Source organism: Cololabis saira, chromosome 9 (assembly GCF_033807715.1).
Source record: "Cololabis saira isolate AMF1-May2022 chromosome 9, fColSai1.1, whole genome shotgun sequence".
Classification (NCBI taxonomy): domain Eukaryota; kingdom Metazoa; phylum Chordata; class Actinopteri; order Beloniformes; family Belonidae; genus Cololabis; species Cololabis saira.
The window spans coordinates 11542820-11558321 of NC_084595.1; the positions used below are offsets into that span (position 1 = coordinate 11542820).

The 15502-nt window shown below is 41.0% G+C and overlaps 1 protein-coding gene across 1 annotated transcript in view; it reads left to right on the forward strand.

Moving 5' to 3' along the window:
* Nucleotides 1-266: 266 nt before the first annotated feature.
* Nucleotides 267-15502, forward strand: part of bicdl1 (BICD family like cargo adaptor 1) — a 30782-nt gene continuing 15546 nt past the window's right edge. Inside the window, exons 1-5 of the mRNA XM_061730489.1 lie at nucleotides 267-1080; nucleotides 2575-2790; nucleotides 12900-13016; nucleotides 14803-14949; nucleotides 15112-15291. Coding sequence (XP_061586473.1) covers nucleotides 604-1080; nucleotides 2575-2790; nucleotides 12900-13016; nucleotides 14803-14949; nucleotides 15112-15291 — 1137 coding nt within the window. The 5' untranslated portion in view covers nucleotides 267-603. The remainder of the gene's footprint in view (nucleotides 1081-2574; nucleotides 2791-12899; nucleotides 13017-14802; nucleotides 14950-15111; nucleotides 15292-15502) is intronic.

Genomic DNA, 15502 nt, shown 5'->3' on the forward strand with positions numbered 1-15502 from the left:
TTTTACATGTACAAAAATACAATAAATCAAACCAAATCAAATCAAGTGTTTAGATTTTTCTTGCCTGGTCATTTCTTGGCGCATCACTTGAGGTCACATCCTAACATTATTTCACCTCTTCACGTGCTCGTAAGCTGGATGCCACAGATGTGTGAGAGAGAAGTACCAAAATATGGCGCTATCCTTTTCCACCAATCACGAGCCGTCTTGTGACAGGTTTCAGCTGCCGTCACTGAGTGTCGGGAACGCGCCTCGGGAGCGCGCTCACCGTGTTTGGCTGGCAAGTGCCTCCGGTTTACGAGGCTCACCATTATTATGGGGGATCCAGGACCCCGAGACGGGCCGGACTCTGGCCGACTGACAGCTGCGACGAGCCCATCCAGGTGGTTTATATCGGGATAAAGAGGACAGAAAGGGAAAAAAAGGGAAAAAATAGTGTGTTTTAAGCAAGTAAAAGCCAGCGAGGGAGCTGTTAGAGGAGGTGTTTGCAGGGATTCAATCAGAGCCGGTGCTGTTTGCATAGGTGATGGGAGAAAACTAGGAACTATACAGTTTTACCGTCAAAACTGGAGCCGGTTTTGGACTGAAAGGGGAAAAAAATGGATGAATTGCCCATCCCAGTCGGAGCAGGGTGGGCTCATCCGGAGTAAAGTCACTCTGCGATCATCTGAGCGGCCGGTGATGTCCGCCCTGTTCCTGGACCTGCAGACGCGCAACGCGGTTTCAGCACCGGCGGAGCTGGACAGCGACCGCATGGAGCCGCGCTGCTGCGGCTGCGGCCCGGGGCCGCCGGGGCCGCCGGGGCCCCCGCAGCGCGGCTCCGGCTCCGGGGGCCTCGGCATGGCCCTGGAGGAAGAGCTGGCCGCCATGGCCGGGGAGCAGCGGGGACACGACGAGGGCCCGCCGGAGCTCGAGGCGGCGGCGGCGGCGGGGCACAACACCGACCTGCTGCTGCTCTTCCGACAGAAGGAGAAGGACTTGGTTTTAGCTGCTAAACTTGGAAAAGCGTTGCTCGAGAGGAACCAGGACTTGACCAAGCAATATGAGAAAATGCACAAAGATCTCAACGAGAAACTAGAGGTAAAAACAGAAAGAAAGTCATTAAATGTCATTAAACCTTTTCATAATGTCTGGTTTCCCTCAAAATATCCACCTCTCAGTGATGTTTGGGCCTAATTTAAACAAACCCTGGCAGGTTGTAACAAATAATACCTGGTACACTGCAAAAACTCAAAATCTTACCAGGAATATTTGTCTTATTTCTAGTTAAAATGTCTCATTTTTAATCAAAAACAAAACTCATTACACTTAAAACAAGAGTCATTACCAGAAAAATAAATTGTTATTTGACAATTCGCACCTGTTTCAAGTAAATTTTCACTTGAAATAAGTAGAAAAATCTGCCAGTGGGACAATATTTATCTTCATCATTCCACTGGCAGATGTTTCTACTTATTTTAAGTGAAAATCTATTTGAAACAGGTGAAAATTGTTATTTTTTCCAGAGATAAGTCTTGTTTTAAGTGTAATGAGATTTTTTTTGACTAAAAATTAGACATTTTAACTAGAAATAAGACAAATATTCTTGTTAAGATTTTGAGTTTTTGCAGTGTATTATGTTAGTATAGTATTGTGGGTTATTGTGAACTGTTATGTTCCCTGTTAAACCTATTACACTGACAAATACTCATGCTAAAACCCCATTGCTTAGTCAGGGAGTTATTTCACGCGTCTTGTTTACAATCAAGGCTAAGCTTTTGTCCATGTTGTTTTATTTTGATTGTATCTATTTATTTATTTTAAAGCCTTGCTCAAGCCAATACTGCTGCCTCGGAAAAGCCACCGAGACTAATCCTGTGTTTGTCCAGGGCCTACTGTATCTGCTGGACATCTGTTCAGCCTTTTGATCCATACTCATCCTTAAGTTGGAGCTAAGAGAAATAAGCTGCTGCACATTCTCATCGTCAGGGATGCAGTCACATTTCTTGATGTCCCATTGAACTGCACTTGACAGCACACTTTTTTCTCATGTTTCTATTCTCTTTGATCCTTGTTTGTATATCCAAAGAGGTAAAAGATGGCCACACAGACACCTGTTGGTTTAGCCTGGGACTTAACCATAACCACAGTCTTTCATCCAAGCGCTAGCCGTCATCAGTGATGCAGTGCTTACCATCAGTATTAAAAGCCACTCAGAGAAAACAAAAGAAGTGTCCTTTTATCTGAAGTATCCACAACTACAGAGCCAATAAATTCACGTCAAAATGTCTTTCTTTTATGCCTGCAACAGATTCAACTGGTGTTTTTCCACATTACGCAATAAGATACTATTTTCTTGCTGTCTGTGTTTTGCTCTGTAATTAAGCAATTATTACTTTATTAGAGTGAAAACACGTAACAATATTTCATGTTTTACATGATACAGTTTCATGTTAATGTTGGGTTTTGTTTAACATCAGTAGAATTATAATTTTCAGAGGAAATAGTGCAGCTTCCCTACACCCTAATTTGTTTTTATTAGTACTTATGCTCACAGCTTTTTTATATTTGAACTTTCTTCCCATCCAAATCCAGCACTTGGAGCAAGAGAAACACGAGTTACGACGACGTCTTGAAAGTCGAGAGGGCGAGTGGGAAGGACGTGTGGCGGAGCTGGAGACGGATGTCCAGCAGCTGCAGGGTGAGCTGGAGCTCCAGCAGGTCCAGCTCAGAGAGGCTGACAGGGACAAGACCAAGGCCATCAGCGAGCTGTCCGAACAGAACCATAGACTCCTTGAGGAACTCAGCAGGGTGAGCAACAGCATCCATGTATTATTGTGTGCATGCATGTGGCGATATGGACCAAAAGTCATATCTCGATATTTTCTAGCTGAATGGCGATACTCGATATAGATATTTTTTCTGTGACATAATATGGGTTTCCTCCAAAAGATTATAGCATAGCATCTCTGTTAGCTTCATTTTTTTCTGAGGCAAACCCTTAAAAAAACAGTCAGTTTTAATACAAAGCCACGTGCCAAATGTCACACAGGTACCTTTATTAACAGAGGTCTGCACAATATCAAAATGTATAAAACAAATGAAATAAAAATAAACTGCTTGCATATATAGAATAAATATGCTTCCTGAATAAAATAAAACAAATATTCCTTTCCTGCATAACAATTACATTAAAATACACTGTGCAATTAATACAATGTAGACAGTAACAGGCAGACTTTTCCACTGAGGTTGACAGTTGTGCAAATAACAAAACATTTGTGCAAATCTCAAATAAAACATGTAAACAGATATTGCATCTCTTTGAGCAAATCTCAAATAATTACAACAAGTTAACACATTTTACAGATTTTGTGCCAGGAAAACTAACCTGTCAACACTGTCAGGTTTCAGCACACAAATGTACTTTTTTGCCAGCGCAAGGGGTCAGCGTTGATGTACAGTCAATTTTTTGCAAAATAAGCTATATCGATATAAACGATATTGTCTCGTACCATATCGCGTTTGAAAATATATCGATATATATTAAAATCTCGATATATCGCCCAGCCCTGGCTTCTTCTGATGTGCTGCTTTAAATAGTCTCGGTTTTCAGTTTGTGTCACGTGGTCTGAATGCTGCTTTAAATGCCCATCCTCTCAACCAAGACACACCTTGGAAACGCCAGCTTGTGTGTCTTGGGCCTTGCTAAATCCAGTTCAAGTTTGGCCCGACAAATGTGCTCAGCCAAGTCAGGATTCATCACCCCACTGCTCACCCCACCCTCCATCTGCATATGTCTGTGTGCCTCAGTTCAGCTGAATTATGCTACCTCATCAATAAAAAAGCTTCCTGGTTCTCATATTGAATAATTTACAGATGTCTGGACTGCACACTTGTGCAATAACACTCTGCATATTGACAGCTGATTTGAGTGCAGGTATTATAACTAATTGACAAGCAAAGGACCCACAGGAGATTTTGAGATAGACAGACAGATGCAAAGATTTAGCAGTGTTTAAAGTTGATGTGAGACGTTTGAGCTCTGTCTTTTAGAAATACTTGACATAGACACATCTGTGTGAACGGAAGATGTCTGCAGCGGGAGATTGATGGAACTCAGGGTGCTACCGTCTGTAGCAACTGATTAATCCTTTCTAAGGAGCTCAGTGCAACTTCTCAATCTGTTTGAGTGACACCAAACCAGGGACATGCAGTGCTGTGCAAATGTCTTAGATACCCTTTGTCTTGTTGTGTTATAATGAACATTTATAATAAGACTCTTGAAAGATGCAAACAGGAAACACAGGAACTTAGTACTTAGGTCTCTTAAACATAAATTAAGTGGCCGTAACAGGAATTGAACCTGTGCTTGGTTCAGAGGGAGGTCACACGGAGTGCAGATTTTTGCTTGCACAGTAATTTTATGCTGAATATCAAGTGGTTTTATTTAGCGTAGATGTTATCTGGAGGTTGACTGATATCGGTTTTTCTGTGGCCGACACAAATGACTGAAAACAGACAGTAATCAGTCAATTGATTTATGGGTCTATCTCTAATATTATCATTGTAAGCTCACAGCTTTTTTTTTATCTTAATAAGTAGCCAAAAATAAATATGGATGATCATTAAAGATTTAATAAAAATCAACAGTGAGAGTGCCAAAACTTTGGCACTGTGCTGCATACATCAAACTAAACTCACTAAATGATATTGCTGAAAATGTGCCCACATCCATGAAGCAACATTTTTGGGAGTTGTGTTGCACGGTTTAAAGGGGACATAATATGACAGAAAATCATTGTCTGAGCATGGTAGCATTAATGTGTCTGTTTGATTAAAAACCTCCGCAATCTTACTTTGTTTAGGGCAGCGCTGGTCTCACTGAAGCGGGTGGTTCAGAATCACGCAGATCCAGACATGATTCATGCTGCATTTGCTGTAACTCTGAAGTGGATATCACAAAGCTGCAAAACCATTTTTAAAAGAGACTCGTCCTGTGGAAGAAGTGGCTGGAGTGACATCAAGTGGCTGACTCCACTGTCTAAAACTGAACACTATGGCCAGATATGGTTAAGGATGCTTTTAAACTGGTGCACAGAGGCCTTGCATCCTTACCGCCATGCAGTTTTGCAGTGCGTAAAATGAGGATCCAGGCTGCCCCAGGGCTGCACACAAAAAGCTCGACAAGTGTGTGCAGGTGCTTTGATAACCACATCAGCAGTGCAGTCTTTGATGACGCTTATGTGTGTGTATGTGTGTGTGTTTGTTCCCTCCCTGGGAGAAGATGTGAGATGCATCTTTAACCTGAAGTTCACTGATAGGCAGAGCAGCTTCCCCTCATGCCGTGACCAGGTTAAATCACTTTGACTGGTCTTGCCACAACAGCACCATCCCATTGCCATCAAAGACTGTGACGGATTGTTCAGTAGTGACTGTTTCAAAGCAGACACTTAGCATAATTAAACTGCTTGAAATGGACTGAAATGTGGTTTGTGAGAGTGTCGAAAGATATTCCCAGCAAGTGTTGTGTTTTCAGGGACAGAACATTCTTTTTTGTTACCTTTATTTTTATTTGTTTTATCTCAACATAGAACAAGTGTGGGTCAAGACACTTACATTCACAAAGCAGTCTGTGCAGCATATACCTTTTCATGCTCATACATCCAAAAATAAATAAAAAGAGCCCTTTACAGGAAGTGATGTAGCGGATGAGGTAAGGCCACCTATCGGTGCGTCCGAAATCCCGTACTAAAAAGTATATACTAAAAAGTATACTTAAATTCGGCACACTTTTGAGTAAATATCAGTAGTGTGCATTAATTCGGACGTACTATTGGGCGCACGTCACTTCCTGCCGTAGGGAGGAAGTGACGTGTCACAGCAGCAGCAGCAACGCCGCTATTTCCCGTTTATTCTGGCCGAAACAAGATGACATTATATAATATTATTATATACGAATATTATAATATTAATGTTATGATAATAATATTATTATACTTAATATTATACTTATGACATATACGTATCACTTAGCAACCAAACGCCGCTGCATTGCATTGTGATCAATGCACACAATCCACACTCAAAAAATTCTCCAGAATGAGTATGGATAGAGCTACAATTGAGTACGTTCTAATGTTTCGGACACACTAAAAAATCTCGCACACTTATTTTGCATACTCATTAGGGTGGAAGTATGCAATTTCGGACGCAGCCTATGTTTGACAATTAAGAGTGTCAGGAATGCTTGTGTTTATAGCGGCCACATTTCTTTCAGTATTCCTTTCCTTTTTTATCTGCAGCCACAGAGTAAAAGTCAATGTTCTGAACTGAGTTTATGGTTTACAAAAGTTTGAAGGCAGGAGGGTTCAGTTAAAGCCAGCTCTTGGTAATGGATTTTTTTTTTGCTTGCCGCCATGAATATCCTGAGCAGATACATGTTTCTTTTACTGAAGCCTTAAGGGAGTTGTGCAACATGTGTGGTGACAAAGGCGCAGCCCACGTTTATATCCAAGACCTCCGAACCCAGCTGCTCTACCTCCCCTCCAGAATCCCATCACATTCGGACAAGCCCTAAAAACATGAAAATAATCTGCTGAGAATCTGAGGTCAGCACATTCTGTGCTCATTGTAACACGGTAAAATTCATGAGACCTAATTGAACGCATTGATCCAGATCTTGTGATTCAGTGCTTTGGGCAGATGAGGGGAAAGCTAATAAAATAAATCAGGTCAGGCGCAGTGCTCATACTTTCCTCCCGGTTTATTCCTTACTTTGTTGTGTCTTCCTTCTCTCCTTTCCCCGTGTCTGAACTCATTACTAAGTAATGTGTTGGAAATATTAACTGTTTCTAGCTCTGACTGAGTGGAGCAAATGTGACACTATCATGAAGAGACCCTGCAGTGGTGAGACTCCAGAGACCTGCTGCTATTTCCATCTGCCCTCGCTGCCTCTCATCACAGTTCATTCTTGCAGTGGAACAATCTTATTATGATCAAAGAAAGCTTGTCATGTGATCGTACATACAGTATATGGTGCCTGAACAATGTCAGTGTTATCATTGTCGTTTCTAGCATACCTTCTAAAAGAAAAAATAAATAAATAAATAAATCAGATTTGAGAGAGTTGTGGCTGGAAGACAGAGGGCCGTGCTGTTTGCTCTGTGACATCTACAGCCTTTCCGTGTACATTAGCATTTAAAACCAGGAGACTAGAAGGATGTGATGTCCACCATTGCTGCTTCATCAATTAAATCTTTTTGTTTTTGATAGATGTGTGTTTACAACAAATTTACCAGTTTTACACACTCACCACCTCCCACAGAGCACTTTAAAAATCTGATTATTTTCTTAAAAATGTGCCAGACTTGGTCAAACGTAGTGATTACACACTTAACACCACTTTGGCAGATCTATTATTGTAAGATGGACCACACATTTTTAAATACACTGTTCGAATCAAACCTCCGTTGAATTGATTGTATGTAAAAAAAAAAGAGGAATAAAAAAGTGGAATGTTTCTGAAAGCAAAGTTGTTCCCGCTTTATGCAGTGTGTCGGCTGAAATGATCGTAGAATTAAATTATCAAAGCCACAAAGAAGAACTAATAAAGGTTAGCAGTTATCACAACAAAGAGATTTGTGTACTAAGGTATAATTTCAAAGTTCAGCTTTGTTATTTACATGTTTGTTTTAGCATTTATAAGTGAAATTTCATGTGGTAAAAAAACAAAAATGATAAATTATTAAATAAATTATTTCATTCACATCAAATACTAATTGAACTTCTAATTCCAATGTATTAACTGATTTAAGATTTTACTAAGTCGATTACATTTACGAAATTAATTCTTGATGAATTAGTTCACTTTTTCTTTTTCCAAGTAACTTTTCAGGGTATTTATTTGAAAGTGAACCCCTCACAAAGATTCAGTGCTCATGGATCAATTTTAAACAGAAATCAATTGGCTGCAGTGGGATGACCTTGGTCCAGAAAAGAGCCCTTTACATGAAGTGATGTAACGTATGAGGTAAGGTACAACACTCAGGGGATTATCCATAATCCCCTTGCTGTATTCATGCTTTCAGGTACCATAGCAACTACAAGCCACACTCAACTTAATTAATAACAGCGGGAACTTGGATATTTTGACATGTAAAAAAGTTTCAAAGTTTGATTTTACTTTGTTTTTCTGAGCTGACAAAACCTTCCCCTGAGGTTTTTCTTGTAATTGTACTCTGTTTGTGTGTGTGTTTGAAAAGTATGTCTAAGTGAATGTTCCAGTTCTGGGCAATGAAGATAAATTTAGTTTTAAACACAGCAAATATACATAGTAATTGATCTGGGAGGTTTGTGTGTGCGTGCCGGTCTCTGGGTCAGGCCTAATCTGATCAGCGTGAACCAGCAGGAAGGGGACCTTTCTCTAATTACATTACCGCACGTGCTCGGAGGAGGCTGGAGATGTACCGGCTCCAGCAGCAGGTGTGTACGTGCTTTATGACCACGGTCAGCTGTCGTGCCCTGAGCAAAGGAAAACATGACAGGAGCTTCCAGTTCCTCATCAACCTGTTTATTTGAGACAATAAAAAAAAAGAGTAATTTCCATTTTGCCAGTGCTGTGCATAACGACCGAATAACCAGGTTTGATATGAATATTATTGGATTGTGAAAGGAGAAATCTTGCATCTTTTGCCTTGTCTGCGTGCTTTATTCACCGTAGGCTCACACGACACCTAGGACACACTTATTATTTTACAGCTTGCTTTAGGTCTGCTCCAACTGTCAGCTCCTTTAAATCAGGGTTAAAAACATTACTGTTAACTCAAGCGTACTCCTAAATTAAACTTACCTGCTGTATTCTACTGCCCTTATGTTTAACAGCTTGTGCTTTTTATTATTTTACTTCTTTTCTTATCTTATTCTTAATTATTTCAATCTTATTTGTTATTTACTGTCTAATTATGTCTTGCCGCTTTTAATGTCAATGTAAAGCACTTTGAATTACCTTGTGTTGAATTGTGCTAAATAAATAAATTTGCCTTGCCTTGCCTTGCCTTGCTGTAAAAGAGCTAAGCGCCAGTGTTGAACTCACTCCCTGGGCGTTTGTGCAGCCGTCATCACACAACGTTTGTGTCGCATCAGTGCAAGGTGTTGCTTTGAGGATCAGCTTCGTCACTGTCACATGCAGGACTTGTTATGCAACTGCTTGATGGCAGGGTAACCCATCCTCCACAAGCCTCACGCAGGCAGGCAGGCCTCTCTGAAATCAACCAAGGAAAATACCAGAAGCAGGGAGACAACAATTCACTGCTCCACCAATCCCACTTCGCCCTGGTTGCTATGACAACCAGAGAGGGACATGCAAATTGAAACTTTGTGTGTTGTTACCATGGGAATGTGCTCTACAGTATTAGGGGACGGAGTGTGATGCGAGGTTGTGCCACCTAAGACCCCTGATCTGTCCATCAGCTCTGGCATCTGCAGAGTGACTCAAAAGTATTTCGCTTGTGACAACGTTTAGATCAGCCCTGATCCTCGGATTGAATCAAAGCGGTTGGATTTTTTTCCCAGTTCGTCCCGTCCCGCTGATAATCTGGGATCTGAGGAATGTATGTGGAGATTAAGTGACTGTTTACACGCCTGCACCGAGCTCTGCGGGTTTCCGTCTGCTCGTTGGGTCAGTGGGTCAGCCGTCACGTTACCAGCGGGCCGGACCTGCTGCTGCACGGTTCTCCGCTACATGCACACCTGCTTTCAGAGTGAAAACAGCAGAACTGCAGTCGTCAAACTGAAATGAAAATCTGGTCCTCTCACTGAATGCAAAGTGGCTTAGAGACATTGACCGAAAAAAAAAAACGACACAGTGAATTAAGGGCAGACAGAAACCCAAGATAGTTCTTTCACTTTGCCAATAAATATATTTTTAATAAGGTTTTAATAGCAGTTCCTCTCCTGGATGTTCAAGTCAATACCATTTTTTTCTTGCCAGTATTCAGTATCTGTATCTGCTTGTGCTGTAATGTTCACAGGATGGTTGCTGACCGTTGTTTGCCACGCTGCATGGTCACTTTACTGTAATTTTGTGGCAGCATATTGTTTTTATCCGCTCTCCTAACAGTTTTCTTTTTTTTTCTTTTTCATTGTTAATCTGGTTCCCATTATTTTCAATGTGCAGCCACATGTCTGTCTTGCTTTTGCTTTGCTGTATTAATCTATATTTCTTTTGCTTCTGTCATATTCGCAGGGAAAAATGTCTCTTAATGTGGCAGGTCTACGGTTCCCATGCAGATAATAAATGTAACGAGTCATATTTTTGTCTTTTAGCCAGGTTAATTAATCACACGCTCCATTAGCTGCTCAATGGATGCTAATATCAAGTGGCTGACTCCACTGTCAGCTAATATCCGCTAATATCATTGTGTTTTTGACTGACCGCCTCACTTGGACTAATTCACTTCCTACTGACTCATTACTCTGCTCCTGTAAACTCCATTGATTTGCTGTCCATGTGAAGCAGAGATTAAAGTTTCCGCTGAGATGGAAAATAGTGTAACCCCTTTATCATAATTGTACTTCAACAAAATAAGGGATTTGGTTGTTTTATTGTTGTCATTCGGAGGGACAGTGGTTAGCACTACAGCCTGTAAGCGGCAAGATCCTTGCTTCAAACTTTGACTGGAGCCTTTTTCATTTTGGAGTTCCTCTTGATTCTGTGAGGTTTGCTCTGTTTTCCTACCAAAGAGTTGCATGCTGGCAGAGGTGTCAAGTAACAAAGTACAAATACTTCGTTACCTTACTTAAGTAGAAATTTTGGTTATCTATACTTCACTGGAGTAATTATTTTTCAGACGACTTTTTACTTTTACTCCTTACATTTTCACGCAATTATCTGTACTTTTTACTCTTTACATTTTAAAAACAGCCTCGTTACTCGAATTTCATTTCGGCCTTTAAAAAAAAACTATCCAGTTAAATTGCTCCATCCGGATAGAGTGAATTTGGTTGTGGTTGTTTCAGATGTTCTTGTCCAATTTTGTTCTTACATCCGTTGCCCTCAGATTCCTGCAACTAAACTTGGATGTACATTCCAATAAAGGTTAGGATAAATGATAACATGCCTCTGAAGTTTGACTTTTTGCACCATTACAATACTTATAGGCAACTAGTCATCATATCTTCTGCTCTCTGAAACACATGTTAATGCTCAATAGTACACACACATGGTTCTTTAATATATTTGCATTATACTAAGATGCATTCATTTTCAATGGCTTTTATCCTTAATGGCTTTTTTCCCCCTTACATTACTTTTACTTTTATACTTAGTTAGTAGTTTTGAAACCAGTGCTTTTATACTTTTACTTGAGTAAAAAACTTTACAGGAGTATTTTTAAACTCTAGTATCTATACTTCTACCTGAGTAATGAATGTGAATACTTTTGACACCTCTGCATGCTGGGGAGTGCTATGGACCGTCTCCGGCCCAGTGACAGCTTTAACGTCCCTAAACCCCCCAAACAAGCTGATTTTGAGAATGGATGAACATTGTTACCCCTACATTGTTGTTTTCTCAGTGTCCTCTATGTACTTCAGTAATGCAAGATGTGTAAAAGTGAGTCTTTTGCAGTTGATTCTTTCACGTTTATCGTTACATCAAAGCTGGCAGAGTGCTTGCTCGAAGCCTGTTGTTCCCAGTGAATCCCCGAAAAATACAAACTCAGACTAGAAGCAGTGTTACTTCAATACAGAAATGAAGTAGGCGAATGCATCCATGTGGCCAGCTGTTGAGCCCTCTCAAAGCTCTGAGCTTCTTAAGAAGCTGCAGCAGCATTTAGTGCCACCTAGAGGGTGTAATTCACAAGAAGTCATCCTGGCTTTCATTCATCTCTCAGTGGATAAAATACAAGTAATGAGAAAATGACAATTTGAAGACCGTGCTTTATCGTTGTACATGCTGTTGTCATATTTACTCAATGTCAAGATTATCCCGAGAGCTGCAGGACACGAGTTCTTTTAAGGATGGCTGTTGCCATGGCAGTGGTGATAAGAGGAACCGTAACTTCCTGAGTGCAGCGTCATTGTAGTGATGCTCAGCCAGGTTCTCTGTGGCCTGATCCCATCGTCCAATAAGATCTATTGCAGCACTTAGTCTGCTGCTGGCCCTGGACTGCACAAATACTGAGTTCATCATTTCTGTCAGAGGTGCTGAACAAGAGCCATGGCATTTAGGTAAAATTAGGCTTTTAGAGAGTTGCTTAGAAAATATGCCACTTACAGGACTGTCTCAGAAAATTAGAATATTGTGATTTTCTGTAATGCAATTACAAAAACAAAAATGTCATACATTCTGGATTCATTACAAATCAACTGAAATATTGCAAGCCTTTTATTATTTTAATATTGCTGATCATGGCTTACAGCTTAAGAAAACTCAAATATCCTATCTCAAAAAATTTTAATATTCTGGGAATCTTAATCTTAAACTGTAAGCCATAATCAGCAATATATAAAATAATAAAAGGCTTGTAATGTTTCAGTTGATTTGTAATGAATCCAGAATGTATGACATTTTTGTTTTTTTAATTGCATTACAGAAAATAAAGAACTTTATCACAATGTTCTAATTTTCTGAGACAGTCCTGTACGCAAACAGACTGGGAAGGCCGTGACTCTATTAACAGCAAACATGTGTCTCCATGGATGTGCGTGTTACATGTGAAATCAGACTGCCAAAGACATGCCAGGATTGCTGCAGTGCATTTTTTTTTCTTACCTACTAGAAAATGCAAAAGTTTATCCATGTATTTGCAAAAATTCTGAAGATAAAACATCACCGATGTTGTTATAATTAACTGGTGGAAGTTCTCTTAAAGCAGAATTGAACATCTGTTAAGTGCTGCCTTTGTGTCCGTGTACAGGCTGCAGAGGTGGAGAGGCAGCTGTCCACTCAGGTCCATTCACTACGGGACGACTTCAGGGAGAAGAGCATGTCTACAAGCCAGCACATGACACGACTCGAGACTCTACAGGCAGAGGTCAGCTGCCGTCTGTTCCTTTTTCCTGCTTTTTGCATTATTCAATACAAGGCATAGGTAAATGAACTGTTCTCTCAAGACTGTGCACAGCTTTAGCTGCCCAGTGAACATACAATCATGTGTGCAGAATGGTGACGCCTGTTTGATGCAGATGATAGTGCTATATCTTAAAAGAGACAATAACGCAAGAGGCTGCATCTTTACAGAAATAAGATTCTTGTTTGTTAATGTGATCTTGAATTCATAAGCGGTAAAATGCACCGATCAATAACGTTCAGACATCCCAATTTTACTTAGTCTCGTGTCATCAGGAGCTTTTGTGTGAAAACATTAGATAGATGTTTTTCTTGACATTCTCAGCTCAGTTCAGTGAATTTAGGACTCACTACTTATTTTTTGCGCAGGTATTCTCCAAACATTGTTATCCTTAGGAAAAAAACATCTGCCATTATTTGCTTGTACCCACAAGGGTTAGTGATCAATACAACACTTTGAAGTTCAGGTGATCAAAAGTAAAGAAATCCTTCTTTCAACACATACATTTTTTTCTTAGAGGACCCTCAGCATCGATTTGATCAAGTACTGTCACAACAGCCGTAAGGTGTCTGTGAAACTTTATGTTTTCTCCATTTATCTTAATTTTTATGCCTATACTCACCAATTTCCCGCCACCTCCTCTTCCCTCCCTCTCGGAGCAGCAAGGGCTAGAAGTGAGTGCTTCTTCCCTAAACCGTATTGGCCAGATTGCATGCTGCATGTTTGTTAAACAACAGGAACGGGGATTGCTCTCTAGTGACAGGGGCGATCTCATACTAAGATACTCACATAGCATTTTACATTCATTTTCTAACAAAACACTGTTGATGAATTTATAAGATTGAGTAAAATTTCCATTTTGTCATTTCAAATGCATATTGCAATCCCTGTTTCCTGACGTCACGCATGAAAAACATTGTTGTGATGCAGCGATCTGGTTCGGGACTGAGTAGCCGGATGTGTTCTGAACATGATCACTGCAGGACTGGAGCTCAGATTTCCCCGTTGCCTCTCTTCAAAGCCGGGAGAAAACACCAAGACTGCAGAGCCTGCGCTATAATTGGGAGGAAGAAAAAAAAAAAAGGCTACTGGTCTATATTTACCTCAGATACTGCAATGTCTGGGTGTTCCCACTTTTCCAGTGCTTTGCCTTCATGGGACATGTGCTGATGACTAATGGCTTTTTGTGGTCTGTTTGTGTGAAAACACAGACATAGCCTCAAAGTACCCCAAGACGGGGCGGTGTGCATGCTCAAATGGTAGCGAAACACAAGTGATCCGTGTGTAAGCTCCCGTGCTGTCAAGTGGGTTACCAGATGTAGGTCAGGGATAAAAATGAGCAGAAAGTGATGTTTGTCTAATGGGAAACCTGCTCAAGCAGACACAGCGGGAAACAATCGGTTGGGTTTTTGCAATGCTAGCCTTGCGTTGAAGGCCGTCGTACACGCCGGGCGAGGAGTAAGCTGATATGAAACATAAACATCCCTGAAGCATTCCTGAAGACGAGGGTGGCAACTTACGCCTACGGTCGTGCTAGGCAACAAACATTCCTCAGACCAGGGGGAGTGCTTTTTAATCTCGTGTGAGAGCGCAACTTGCTTCAGAGGCAAGAAAGCAACCAAATTTAGCCTTTAATTAAGCCTGCGGGTGACAGTATGATTGCCATCGAGCTGAAAACTTGAGCCGTCAAACATCGTCAACAACTTAATACTGCAGCACAGTGTCTAACCCTCGCCGTGTGACCCGCTAGATTAAGATGCTGTCAGAGAGGAAGATGGAGTTGGAGCGCCGGGTGCACGCTGTGCTCGAAGACAACGAGCTGATGCAGAACACAGTGGACAACCTCCGAGAGAGGACGATGGTGCTGGAGAAACAGTGCCACGAGAAGGACCTTCAGGTAGAGAGGACTCTCAGAGTTGGCTGTTACCTGTTTTAAGTGCAGCACCTTCTGCAAAGCTGCTTTTTTCATGTTTTTTTCTGAAAGTAGAGAGCAACTCTTTCAGAACTAAACAGATTATTTTACTGATTAACCTTGCTTTATCCTTTCCGTTGAGTGTAGTTGCGACAGAGCCAGTTGGAGCTCCACGAGGTCCAGGTTTCCCACAGACAGCTGACTGCGAGGCTGGTGGAGCTGACGGACGAGCACAGTCTCCACACTCTCACCCCCCATCCGTCCAGCCTGATGTGTGAGATCGAGCAGAGCATGGAGCAAGAGGAGCAGGAGCAGGAGCGGGAGCAGGTAGTGCTGCCTAGTAGGCCTGTGTTGGAAAAAAATCGATTTTCTGATTCTAAATCGATTCTCATATTAATTCCTAAAAATCGTTTTGTATGTCTAAAGATCGATTTTTTTTTTCTTTGATTATTTTTTTTTATTTTTTTTATTTTTTTTCCCATCATTACATTTTTGCCTGGTGTACTTTAATCCCAGTAGTTTTGAAAACTCCTAAACT